This window comes from Camelus dromedarius, chromosome 10, assembly GCF_036321535.1.
Source record: "Camelus dromedarius isolate mCamDro1 chromosome 10, mCamDro1.pat, whole genome shotgun sequence".
NCBI classification, from domain to species: domain Eukaryota; kingdom Metazoa; phylum Chordata; class Mammalia; order Artiodactyla; family Camelidae; genus Camelus; species Camelus dromedarius.
The window spans coordinates 68443466-68456490 of record NC_087445.1 but is presented as its reverse complement, the minus strand read 5'-3'; the positions used below and the strand labels follow the sequence as shown (position 1 = coordinate 68456490).

At 44.8% G+C, this 13025-nt stretch overlaps 1 protein-coding gene across 4 annotated transcripts in view; it reads left to right on the top strand.

Annotated features, from left to right (window-relative positions):
- DENND1A (DENN domain containing 1A) overlaps nt 1-13025 on the top strand; it is a 470496-nt gene that overhangs the window by 410913 nt on the left and 46558 nt on the right. For all 4 annotated transcript variants that reach the window (XM_031450416.2, XM_031450417.2, XM_031450418.2 and 1 more), the window contains exon 19: nt 7613-7744. In XM_031450416.2, the coding sequence (XP_031306276.1) occupies nt 7613-7744 (132 nt within the window). The remainder of the gene's footprint in view (nt 1-7612; nt 7745-13025) is intronic.

Here is a 13025-nt window from a genome sequence, read left to right as displayed (position 1 = left end):
AGGATATTTTCATATTATTATGAATATCATCATCATTATTATTGTTGCCCCCCCTTCATTAAGCACCTTCTGAGGGTGGTCCAGGCTAGGAGCTTTCACATTTAATCCTGGAGGGGTGGAGTTATTATTCTCATTTCATGAGTAAGGAGACCACGGTTCAAAGGGAAGTAGTTTCCCCAGGGTCACACTGTTTGAACCTGGCAGAGGCAGGATTTGATTCCAGATCCATCTACCACAGTGTCTGTGCCCTTACCACTACAGTATTTCATACTGCCTTCCTGAAACAAGTGTTTTGTTTTCCAAAAGATGTTTGGGATCACTTACTTTGTTATCCCCACACCCCAGGACTGGATCTTCTGCGGTGCTCCAGCTTGCTTTCCCCACACTCCAAAATGCACCACTCTAGTAAGGGCCTTTGTCTAGCTTGGCAATTTTTTGAAAATTGAAAGCAGTTTTAATTTTAGGAAGTCAGAAAGGACCTCTCATTGAATGGAAATGGTCAGAGGAGTTGATTCCCTTCTTTTTAATTGCAAAATAATTTGCTCTGACTAAGCATTTAAATTCTTAGTTTCAACTGAGAGTGAATTTTTTAACAGCTGAGATTCAAGTCCTGAAATAAAAAATCCTGTGATGTAAATTCAGGTAGACCTTAACTGTGGTCTGTTGCACCCCATCAGAGACTGGCAGGTGGAATTCTTTACTTGAGTGTTATTTAAGTCCCTAAATATACCTCTTTATCTCCTATCCCAGTCACATGTAACTGAGTTGGATTGCAGGTATTAAATGGAGTGGCAGGGAGGGGAGAAATCCCGCTGAGTTTTCTCTCCTTGGTAACTCCATAGGGCTGGTATTAGAATATTACTTGAAGCAAGCAGAGGAAGGGTCCCTCCTGAGGTGGAGGACACGTGTGCCTCCTTGGTCAGATCCACTGTCTGCAGGCTATTGCCTCCCTCCTCGTGCCTGTAAGCATTGGGCCTTAAGAAAATCCTCTTTTTATGATACATAACATTTCTGCAAATAACCAATTAAGCTCAGGGTTTTTGATATTGTGCAAAGGTTCGCTTAAACAATCTAGATCACTCCCCTTCCACACCATCTCCCTTTCCTTTCCTTGATAGTATCTGAAGCAGAGTCCTCCCGCCCCTTCTCTTCCCCCTGCCAGTCTTTTTCAAGAATAGCTCCAGGAGATATTGTTCTATAGAGAGTGTCAGTACATTTCAGGTGACACAAATGGTGAAGGCATTTCATAGAAATGCGGCTTGTCACCGTTGGACTGTTGACAGATCTATTAGTGCACCCTTTTCAATTTTCACTTTTCCCCCCCTTCGGTCTTACAGATTTCTACAGACTTGATATTTTGCAGTTGTTCTTGGAAGAGCTATTTTGTAATTGAAACTCTAGCGTGGTTCAGGACAGGCAGGACCGAGTCTTCTATGGTGCTCCAGCTTTCCTTCCTGAGCTAATTTAGGATTTGGCTTCATCTGCCTTCTCTCACTGCCCTAGAAAATATTTCCTTGGCTTTTTCATTCCCTTCCCCTCTGCCCCCTCCCCTTTACACGGCCGACATATCCATGTGGCTCCCCAGATGCGTCCAACACAGACATCTCAAGTTTTGTTTCTGCTATGAAATTGAGGCAGTTCCCAACAAAGACCCAATTTTCAAATGTACTGGGCTGCCACCTGGCCTCCTCTAGCTCCGCATAGCAATGGTGACCTTGTAGATATAATCAAGAACCCAACCTTGCCCTCTTAGCTCTCGCCTTGGGTTTGAATTGCAAATAGAAAATGTGGGGCTGACCTGCAGAGAGGTCACCATGGTGTGTGGAGGGCCCCTCTCTAATATGACTGAGCAGGGCCCCTTCTCCATCCCTCGTTCATTTGTGCTGCAGACTTTCAAAGCATCTGAAAGAGGAGCTTTCAGGATATCCGTGTGACCATCAGCAAATAATTGTTACTAGAGACTGTAGCGTGGCTTTATTCCATACCTGTTCTGTTTCAGCCATAACAACAAAAAAAGAAGGATGGATAACATATTTCTCTGGATAAATGGAGCAAGATGGTCAAGTTCTTGTATAGCTTGGCCTCCTTTGAAGTTTGACTTGCTCAAAATTAGGAAGAAGAAATGGCAAAGAATGCTACCCAGCCATCTCTTTCTAAAGGGAAGATGCAGTGCTTTCGTCCAGAGCCCCTCCTGCCAGACCTGGCTGGCTGGGGAGAGCTCCACGCAGCTCGGGGCTCCCAGCAAACTGCATTCTCTTGCGGTGCCTTACATGGCTGGCACAGAATGCCCTGTTTTAAAAGTGATGGCTGTACACACATTCTTTCTCACCTACAGGGAGCATTATGGTATTTATGTAAGGATGTCATTTTTTGCCTATTGGGGAACCCCTCAAAAATTATCTTTTTTCTTCAGTATCAAAATGATTGAATCAGTTGGGCCCATTTCACAGCCCTTTTTTAAGTTCCCAAATCTTTGATCTTTAAAAGATAAATCGACCTTGTTGATTTAGAATCTGTGTGACTGAAAGGAGCAAATTCACAGTTGGGTTAGCGAAGGCTTGAGTTTCTTTCTGGCTAAACGTTTCCTAGCGTACTAAAGGGAGTGAGTAAGCGTGTGTGGGGCAGGGGGATGCAGGTAGACTCTTGTAGAACAGACATTTTCACACCTTATCTCACAACTGTCAGCTCCCTGTCTCCAGACACATTAAAATACGCTGCAGCCTCAATCACAGAAATTCCAACATGGGATACTGTTCTGATATCAATATTCATATTTTAATTTGCATTTACTGTATTGTGAAGTAGACTGGGAAAGAAGGGCACTGCACAAACCTGAACATGGAGACCAGCAGTCTGAGGAGTCAGAGGTGATAAGGCCTCAGCCTCACACCCACGGGAGCCTTTAAACCCCTGCACCATGGCGTGGTGTTTGGGTTTCTGAGGCAGACGAGCTAGGCTCAATGCTGGTTGTGTAGGATATTAACTGTCTGACTTCGAGTAAGTTACTAGACCTCTCTGAACCTACTTTTTCTCATTTATAAATTAGGGGAAATAGAGGGTATAACTCAGTAGTAGAGTGCATGCCTAGCATGCACAAGGTCCTGGTTTCATTCCCCAGTACTGCTAATTTAAATAAATAAATAAACAAAAACCTAATTCCCCCCCCCAAAGAAAGGGAAAAAATAAATTAGTGGAAATATAGATTTTTACTGGATTGTTCTAAGGATTAGAAGAGGTAATGGGTTTCAACAGTAACACATAGTAGCCACTCAGTAAATGGGAGTCTCCATCCCATCTATTTTCACCTGTCCCACATCTGGAGCAGCCAGTCTGCCCACACAGCCGTGTGCACACGCCCTGAGAACATGGCTGGCCTGGGATCATCTCCCTTTTGGCCTTCCACACGGCCGCCAGAGTAGTCCTCCAGGGACCCTGCTTTCTACCTCCCCTGGGCCAGGAATATTCTACTCAAATCTCTGCCTCGTAAAGTCACATCCTCAGCTCCTTCAACATCCAGCCCCCAACCCAGCTCCTACCCAAGGCCACTCAGAGCCCCCCTTCCTCCTCTGGGTTCCTGCCTCCAGACTTCTCCTGGGTACTCTGTCCAAGGACTCGTCACATGCTGTCCCAGCCATGATTTTTGATTCAGCTTAGGAAGGTGGTAGAAATTGGATTATTTACTGACTCCTCTGCTTTACCAAGGGATAGGAACTGGTAGCACCCCAGCTCTCAGCAGAGCCATGGGGGCTCCTGAGAAGAGATGGCTGCCCTGCGGTGGCCTCTGATCAGCTTCTCTGTCTACTGTCTTCCTCCTGTGTGACCCTCCTGTCAGCTTGTTGATTTGGTTTTTTTAATGACATTTTGAAGGTCAGGTTTTTTTTTTTTTCCATTTACAAACCAAAAAGAGTTTTATTGGGAAAATTCAACACATCAGACAAGCAAAAAGAAAATAATCTCATTTTATAACCTGCATTTTCACTAACCGTGTCCCTAACGTTTCCCAGACCACTAAATGTTTCATGCACATGTTGTTTCAAATGTACAGTTTTATCTGATGGACATACATACATTAATTAATCCTGGACACTTATTTCATTCCAGTTTTTTGTAGACATATATCCTCATAGGTAAAAACCTTGCAAGAATTCTTAATTATTTCATCTGGATAAATTTCTAGAAATAGAATTAGTGGGCGGGCCAAAGGCCCTGTACCTCATTTAGAGTTTTGATATGAATTGCCAGTTTGTGTTCCCACCGGCAGGGTATAAAAGTGCCTATTTTTCTGTACTCTTTGCTGATGATGTCTCAGTTAATTCTTAGACCACAGTTTCTTTAATCACAGGTACCAAGAGTTGTGTTTTGGGGTCCCTATGATGTGTGAGGTCTCTGCTGGTACATACAGTGGGGGATGTGAACTGGCCCTATTATATCTTTCCCAACTAGGGCTCCTCCCACGTTGCTCTCCCAGATCCTGGGAGGAAGCAGTTGTCCTTCCCCAGGTGGAGGAAATAGTGAAGAAGCTATCAGATTGGTGGGGTGAGCGCAGGACTTTGTAAGAAGTCTTTAGCACCTTTGGATCTTCTAACTAAAGAAAATTAACATGCAGCACTGCTTTTTGGTGCACAAGCACATATATATATTGGACACATTCAATCCAACTTTACAAAGATTTGTTGGACAGTGTGGACTGTATTCAAGGCTCTGGAGCAGAGAACCCAAATCCCAAGGAATTCAGTCTGTGGGGATAAGAAGATAAGTGTGCAGATAGCACACGGCTTAGGATCAGTGTGACAGAAGGGTTTCCAAAGAGGAGATCGCATCTGATGATTTCTTGAGCATCTCCTCAACTCAACTCAGAATACCTTCTCTCGTGCTATTGTCCTGGGTTGATAAGGTATAAATGCTAGAAATCGCATCGCTCTGGGCTCCTTCACTTTCTGGCCATGTGGCCTTGGGTAACTTGCCCTCTCTGAGCCCCGTTTCCTCATCTGTAAGAGAGTGATAATCCTCTTTACCTTGTGGTTGTTGTGGGAGCTAAGTTTGATGGTGAAGGTCAAGGTCAGGAGACGGGACTGTGAGTAGCAGGCACTTAACACCGGGAAGCTCTTCCTTTTACATGGTGCACTTTCCATGTTGCAGGGAATAAGGCTCTAACGTTCAGTTTGCACAGGACTGTAACGTTTTCCCAAGTTTCCTCACATCTCATCTCATTTAACCCATTCTCTTAGTAGCTTTGAAGTTCTCCAAGCAGGTGGTGGTCTCCCCATTGTAAAAATAAAGAAATAAATGCTGAGAGATTGAGTGAATTAGAAAGATCAGACAGCTAGTTAACGTTAAAAACAAAATTGAAGACAGTATTTTTACTTAAAAGCAGAAACTAAGACACTTTCCCCCAAACTACCATACATGTTTTTAAAATAACTATTTTATTACCTTATAGTTTTCATTACTATCAGTAGTTTCTTACCAGTTTACCTTAACTGATCCATGTCTTTTTTTCCCAGCCAATCTCTCACATGTGCAAGATTTTTCCTGAACTAGAAGTGAATTTTTTTTTCCTGTTTGGCTTTACTCAACCTCTTACGTCTGTCCTCTCAGTAACCCCACTAGATCCAAAATGCCCCTTTTGCCCTTTGTTACTTTCAGGCACAGCAGGAGCCCCTCCCCCTCTTTGTTCCACTTGACCTTAGCACCTTAGGGCAACCCCTTTCCAAGAGAGCCGTTTCTAATTGGCTGTAGGCAGCTTCTCTCATCCCTGAGCCTCGGCCAGGCTAAGACTTGGGGACCACCTGATACAAACCCTCCCTGCAGAACCAAGAGGTCACTATCTCCCTGTGGTGTTACCAAGCAGTGTAGACTCAGCTGGGTGTGTGGAGTTGAATACATACAGGAGGGATCCCTATAGTTCATTTATTTTTATTATTACAGTATAGTTGATTTACTCCCTATAGTTTACTGAGTACCTTATTAGTAGGTACTCAGTTATTAGTACTGAGTACTATATATAGTACACTTTTGAGTAAAAATGTTCTAGACCCTTTTAAGTTGTTCAGTCTCCTTTACTCCTCATAGCTGCCATATGCCCATTTTACAGATGAGGAGACTGAGGCTCAAAGATGTTACATGTATTTCTTCCTTAATGCATTATTATTCAGTAAAGGATCATCTTCCTCCATGTGCCACCATTCTCTCTATTTGGCTAAGTTAAGAATTGTCGAGAGTTTTATGTGCAGAACTTCAGCAGTACTAAGGGTGTGTGTTTTGTTGACCAAAATGTGAATTTGTTTTTGCAATGAAAAGAATTGGAGGTTGTATTTATTATTTTATTCTAGCTCTGAGTTATTTTTACTTGGTGAAAAAATCATGATTTACATGTTTTTTATTTGTGCATTTATTTTCTGCCTTGCTCAAATGAGTATTTAAGCAACTTTCATGACTTAGATAAGGCATATGACGCATATTGTACAAGTTAGCACCATCCGCAACCCAAAAAAGCTGTGGGTATGGTCAGCGGCCAGCTTTAGGCAAAGAAACCATTACCTGCCTTTTGCACACTGGGATTTTTCTTTACCTTAGCAGTTGAGTTCATTCATCAGAAGCACAAATTAAATGTAAATTTCTGAATCTGAAAAAATGCCATCAGCTCCCTAAATTTTCTCCAAGTCATAGACCCCTAACTCAGACTTCAGTCTCTTCATTCTCCGCCAGAAAGACAAGGACTAAGGAAGAAGGAGCAGGAACACATCGTTTTCACAAACAGTAACATCATCAGTAAACAAATGGGGAGAAAATGTCCACACTCACAAATAATCAGAATAATGCAAATTAACCAACAATGAGATCTAATTTTTCACCCCTTAAATTAGCAATACATTTTTAAAACAGTAAGGCTAATGAATACAGTGGAACTGATAACGCATCCATTGCAGGTAGATGTTGGTGTAAATTGGAAAGCAATTTGGTAGAATGAATAAAAAGCCTTAAAAATGTTTATCTCTTTGGATCAAGCAATTTCATTCCTAGGGATTTCCATTAAAGAAATAATCCAAAAGAAAGAAAAACTGCCATGTTTATCACTGATGTTTAGAAAGTTATAAAGAATTAGCAACAACCTAAATGCCCAATAGTAGTAAGAATGGCTTATTAAATTATTGAGTATCTGCTCAGTGAAATATTATGCATCCATTAAAATTATCATTCTAATGACTATGTAGCACCATGGAGATGCTTCTAGTAGGGAAAAACAGAATGTAAAATTATGCACGAGCTGTGATCACAAGTAATTTTTAAATGTCTTCATGTGGACAGAGCGAATACATAAAAATGAAAATAGCCATGTAAGGTGGTGGGATGAAATATCTTCCCCCTACTGCTGTGAATTATTATGTTGTCTTTGTAATTTAATGTTTATGATTTTGGTTTCTCTACTCCTTAAAAGTCAAAAGGCCAATTGGCCCCTCCATTTCCTACATCCCTAGTGAGGGGATAGGCTCTGAATATCCCAGAGGGAGCTCTCTGGCAGGCCTCTTAGCGGTGGGGTTGGAGGGAGCCCCTGTGCTCACAGCAGGTGCCATGACCCTGACACCAACCCCAACCGGGCTTCTCCCTGCAGGACATCACTGAGAATGGCTGTGCCCCCACCACAGAAGAGCAGCTGCCAAAGACTGCGCCGTCCCCACTGGTGGAGGCCAAGGACCCCAAGTTCCGAGAAGACCGGAGGCCAATCACAGTCCACTTCGGACAGGTATGTACCCTGGCCCTTTGACTGGTCTGGTTGCTGTATTTAGTTTAGTTTTGTTTTAGCAGACATTATAGCACATGTAGCAGACAGTTTTGTTTGGTTTTTTTTCATCTCTCTCTGGCAAAACAAAACAACTCCATGGAGTTTTGCACATCTTCAGAGATTCACTTGGTACAAATGTGTTTCAGAAGGTGAATTTTCAAAAATGTTGAGGAGACAATGTGGCTCTGGTCAAAAAGCAGCTCAACTGTTGAATAAAGTCATTAAATACAGCTGCTGCCTCCCGACTCCCAGGCACTCCGTTTAGGGTGCCTCTGTTAGCAAAGCATCTCATTAGAACACTTTAGCATCCCAGGCCCTTCTTTGCACCTTCAAATAAAAGACAACAAGCAAAGTCTTAAAAAAATCAATTAGGAGTTCTTTATTAATGTACTTCCTGAAAATCAATACCAGGGGTTGTGCTTCTTAGAGTAAAAACCCGCACTGCGATTGTCAAGACCGATTCTATCACCAGCTGTTTTCAGCCTGAGCATTGAAAATTTGTCCATTTGTTTGATTTTATTTCCCTTAAGTAAAGTGTATAGAAACTGAACATTTTTAATCCATCTCCTATCAGTGGTTATATTTTTGGTTGAGAAAGATTGTATACCCTCCCTGCTTCTCTTGAATTGACTCTCCTGATTAGCAGAAGTCATAATTTTTTGATTTATGAGAAATAACTCTGTTAGCAAGATATGACTGTAACAAGAATTTGCAAGGTTATTTACTCTTAAATCACCTGATTCTTGAGCCGTTTATTAGATGAAGCATGATTAAAATTAAGCTTCATGATTTTACCTTAAATATGATTGCTTTTATATCACATAAATGTTCCTGCTTTTAACAGACATTTATCAAGTGCCTACTGGGCACCAGGCTTTGAGCTATTTAGAAATGAAGGGAACTAATGAAATTGTTGCCGTGGATTATTATGGGGAATGAGTTTTTTGAAACATAAGAATCTTCCTCTGTAATCAATATTTTCAGTTAATATATTCATACGTCTTAAACTTGGGGACATCCATCCCCCCCTTTCTGATTTTACACTTAAAAGGGATGTTATAAAAATTGAAATGTAGCACCAGAAAGAAGCATCCACAGGGCAGTGCTCATTTGGTTAATGATTATCTTCCAATTGCGCTGGTGTTTGCACCCCTGAGGAGCTGCCTCCTTCCTGGGCGCAGGCCCTGTTGGAGAAATCTGCGCCCCAGTTCCCTGGTTGTGTTTGCTGAAAGCGCAGCCCCCGGTCGTCGCCAGCATGGCATTCCAGAGCCAGCTTCCTGCTTTCCTTTGTCCTCATTCCTGCACACACGAACCTTCCCATGAAAAGAGCCCCTCTCTGGAGTTTGGAGCCCATTACAGAGAAAGAGGGGGCGGGGGAGAGGGATTTCATGGTGTTAAACATTCCATTTTCGAAACACAAAAAAGGAGGCCCTATTTGAAATGGAGAAAGACCTTCTTTCCATTTCAGCAAGAAGCAGAGATGCTTTAATGTCATTCCCAGCTAAATGCAGAATAAGAGTGTGTTCGCGCGCGGGTGGGGGATAAACAATTAAAAAAGCCACCCCAAACTCTGTTGAAATAAGAGCTGTCTGTGCCTTCACAGGTCTGTAAACTGGAGAGGATGAAAGTGGCTTTTTTTCCCCGTTTGTCACTTCCCTCACGTGGCTGCCAGCATTATGCAAGTGTACAGGAAGGCAGGGTTTTTTTTTTAATGCATGCATGCAGATTAAGGTCAAGCCCCAAGTATCAGCCATGCAGCAGGCTCTCCCTTACAGCTGCAGCCGCAGAGCCTACCCACAGCCGCGAGATGCCTTAATTGAGACGTGCTGTCAAAGTGACAAACACATTTGCATACAGTCTACACTCTATTTATTTTCTCTGGAAAGGTCTGCAGTCTACTGTTGGTTGAACATTCTTAATCAGTTTGCTGTAAGTGAACTGCCAGCTAGCTCACTTGTGCCCGCCGCTTCTTCATTAGGTGACAGATTAGCTGCAGGGGGGATGGGCCAGGGAAACCGGAGACCCCTTTCTTTTAACTCTTTCCAGCTTTGCCCCGGTGCTAGTTTGTCCTTCAGTCCTTCCCCGGGTGCCCGGTTTAATGGGCCATTGACCAGACCAGGCAGTGTTTCCTGGAGCACCCACTACCGACAGGCCTGAGTTTTGAGGGCTATATGTTCTTCTCAAAGAAGTCTTTTGAGTTACATTTCAGAATTTTTTGCCACCCTGTTCTCCCATCTGAACTATTTTTTTACTTGGTATTTTTCCTTAAACAGACTCCAACCTGATATCCATACCAACTTTAGCCTCATCTTAAGCAGTGATGTTGGTAAAACCATAGGTTGATGTACTGGTCTAATTTTTCAAAAATGTATCAAAAAAAATTTTTTTTAACTGTCCATGTTTCACCTAAACTACTCATGTAGCCCCAGCAGTATACATTCTCCTTTTGGAGAACGTGTGTCATCTCTGGCCCTTTGAGGAAGGGACCATTAGCTGTATTTTATAGACCCAGTGCTGGAGCTCAGGGACCTTCCCAGGGCCACGTGGCCAGCACAGAAACCTAGGACAGTCCAACTCCAAAGTCCACTCCAGGTCCCTCACCAAGCAGAGACGTTAGTTTGAAATGTCTGTTAAAGCTAACGCGACCCAGAAAAATAATTTAAAGTAGCCAGACAGTGTACACTGACCTCTGAAAGACCCTGGCCATGAGTTTACGTTCTTGTGGATTTCATTCTTTCAGAGCACTTAGCTTTCCAGTGGGGACGGAGACTGCTGAGGTCACTAGTACGTTAATCCCCCCACCTTACAAAGCTAGGGCCCGTGCAGCTAGCCAGGGGACTCCATGGGGACATAGGCAGGGTGGCAGGGAGCCGGGGGTAGGCCTTTGCAGAGCCCTCCAGGGAGATGAAGTGCTCTCTTGCTTCTGCTTCACTGGAGCTTCCTCCTTCAAGGCCGTACGTTCCTCTCTTTAATTCTGCATCTACCCATCCATGTGTTGAGACCTACCATGTGTAAAAAAATAAGTTTCTGTGGGGCATAATAAGGGAGACAGACCGGCAAATGGACAGCCCAACGCAGAGTGATGAGAACAGTGAGGGAAGTGGCCCAGGACATTCTGAGGGCCCCACGGAGGCAACCTCTTCACCTGCAGGACCACTCTCTCCTGTCCTAAGTCGGACTCTAGAGTTAAAAGATATTTTGTTAACAAACTGAATGTGCTAGCATTTCATCTGTTTTCTAAAGCAGACATACTTAATGCCACAGCTCATCATGAGCTGTGTTAATAATGGTTCCAGACAAGAGCGAATAAATGGATTTTTAGTTAGCCTCTGCATCCTTACCATGACTGGTGTCTTTAAGGAGTTCAAACGTCTCTGACCTGAGAATGCCTGTTCCTACCTTGGGAAATGTTTCGATTTAGAGAGGCTGTCAGTAACTCTTTTTTTCCCCAAGTTTAGAATCAAATGAAAAATAAGGCCCAGGAAACAGTCAAATGAGATAAAATGCCAGTTTGCCAGTTTTTTTTACCAGAAGGCTGAAGGGAGAATATTGCTTTACACCTGAGGCCAAATGGGCTTGCTCAGACCTCACCTCAGAAGTGAAAAGACTGAGCTGCTCCCCACAGGAGTTGGAACAATGCAGGCAGCACCCAGGGTGCCTGTGGACTGGCTGCTGTGCAGGGGGCAGGAGGAGGGTGCCCGGAGCACAGAGCATGCTCAGTTCTTTCTCCCAAACTCCAGCGGAAGCACTCCTCTGGGCAGCCCTGAGCAAGTGGGCGCAGAGAGAAGCTAAGGGCTCCCCCATGCTTTTCTTTCCTGCGGTGGGGACTGGACATTCTCTCCTTTCTGCCCCTGGGGAGGGAGTGAGGAAGCACCGCCCTCCCCAGCAGGGTCTGGGCGCCCCACAGCCAGAACATCTTGCCTCAACCCTTCCCCTCCTGAGAAAGCAGCAGGGGCAGCACCCCCATGGAAACTGCTCTGTGCCCTGTGGTTAGTAAGATGGACAGGCCCCTAGGTGCTTTCACATCTGTGCTCATTTGATTGAATCTTTGCCGTCAGCTGGTAAGGAAGACGGCCTCATACCCATTGTACAGATAGAGAATCAGGCTTAGAAGACATTTGCTGGAATTATTAGGTAACTCATACTCCACTGCCAGCAGCACCTCTGCTTCTCTCAGCTGAGTACCACTACCCTTCCTGGCTCGGGGAACTGGACCTATAGTGGGAGCCCAGTGACACTGGATTCGAGTCCTGGACACGTGCTGCCATGGGCCTCGGCCAGGGACTGGGCCTTCTCAGGAGGTGGGAGGATGGGGCTCCCCTGAGAGCATCATGGCAAACCCACTCCAGGCCCCCCCTCTGTTGTGTTCCTCCCAATTGATCCTGCCTTCCAGTCTGATATATTCCAAAAAGTATGCACTGAAAGGTGTCTCTATTCTCCCAGTTGAGCAAAGCTTTCTAAACCTCTCTAACATAAAGTTTGAAAAGCCAGTTAAACCAAAGCCTGAACTAAACACTACGGTGGCTTCCAGAGACCTGGGCAGAGTGGTTTAGATACACCCCCAGGAGCAGCTCTTGGAATGCAGTTGCTTGCTTGTCTGTGCATGTGGAGAATTCTGGCTTTACAAGCACGAGCTGTGTCATTTGGTGCCAGTCTTGCGCCGGGCTGGAGAAGATGCCCAGCCAGCAAATGCCTTTGCAGCACCCTCGGCTCCGAGCACACTGAGAAACCCCTTCTGCCCCACTGAGCTTGGAAGTCACCTCGATTCCCTTCAACTCAGCCAGTGCCTCCCAAGCACCTCCAGCAGATGTTCCCATGTTCCCCGGACACCTCAGACCACAGGCCAGCAGTCTGAACGTACACTCCTGCCAAACTTACTCCTCCTCTTCCATCTCCCACCGCAGCAAGGTCCATCTAGAAGCCCGGATCCACTCCCTCACCCAGAGCCTCTCCCTTCCCCCCCAGCCCGGGACAGTGCCCAGCCCCTCCTCTCCACCGCCTCTGTCACAGCTTTGGTTCGGGCTGCATTATCGCTCCCTGGGCTGCTCCGCAGTGTCCTAACTGGTCCCCTGGCCTCCAGACTCACCCCTACTGTATTCCCTGCACAGCCTCATGGGGTCCGCCTGAATCACACACAGTGACGGTGTCACCTCCTTGCTCCTCACCTCCCTTCACCCTTGGCATAGCCCATGAGACCCTTGATGACCTGCCTGTCCGCCCTCAGAGCGGGTCCCTTTTGTAA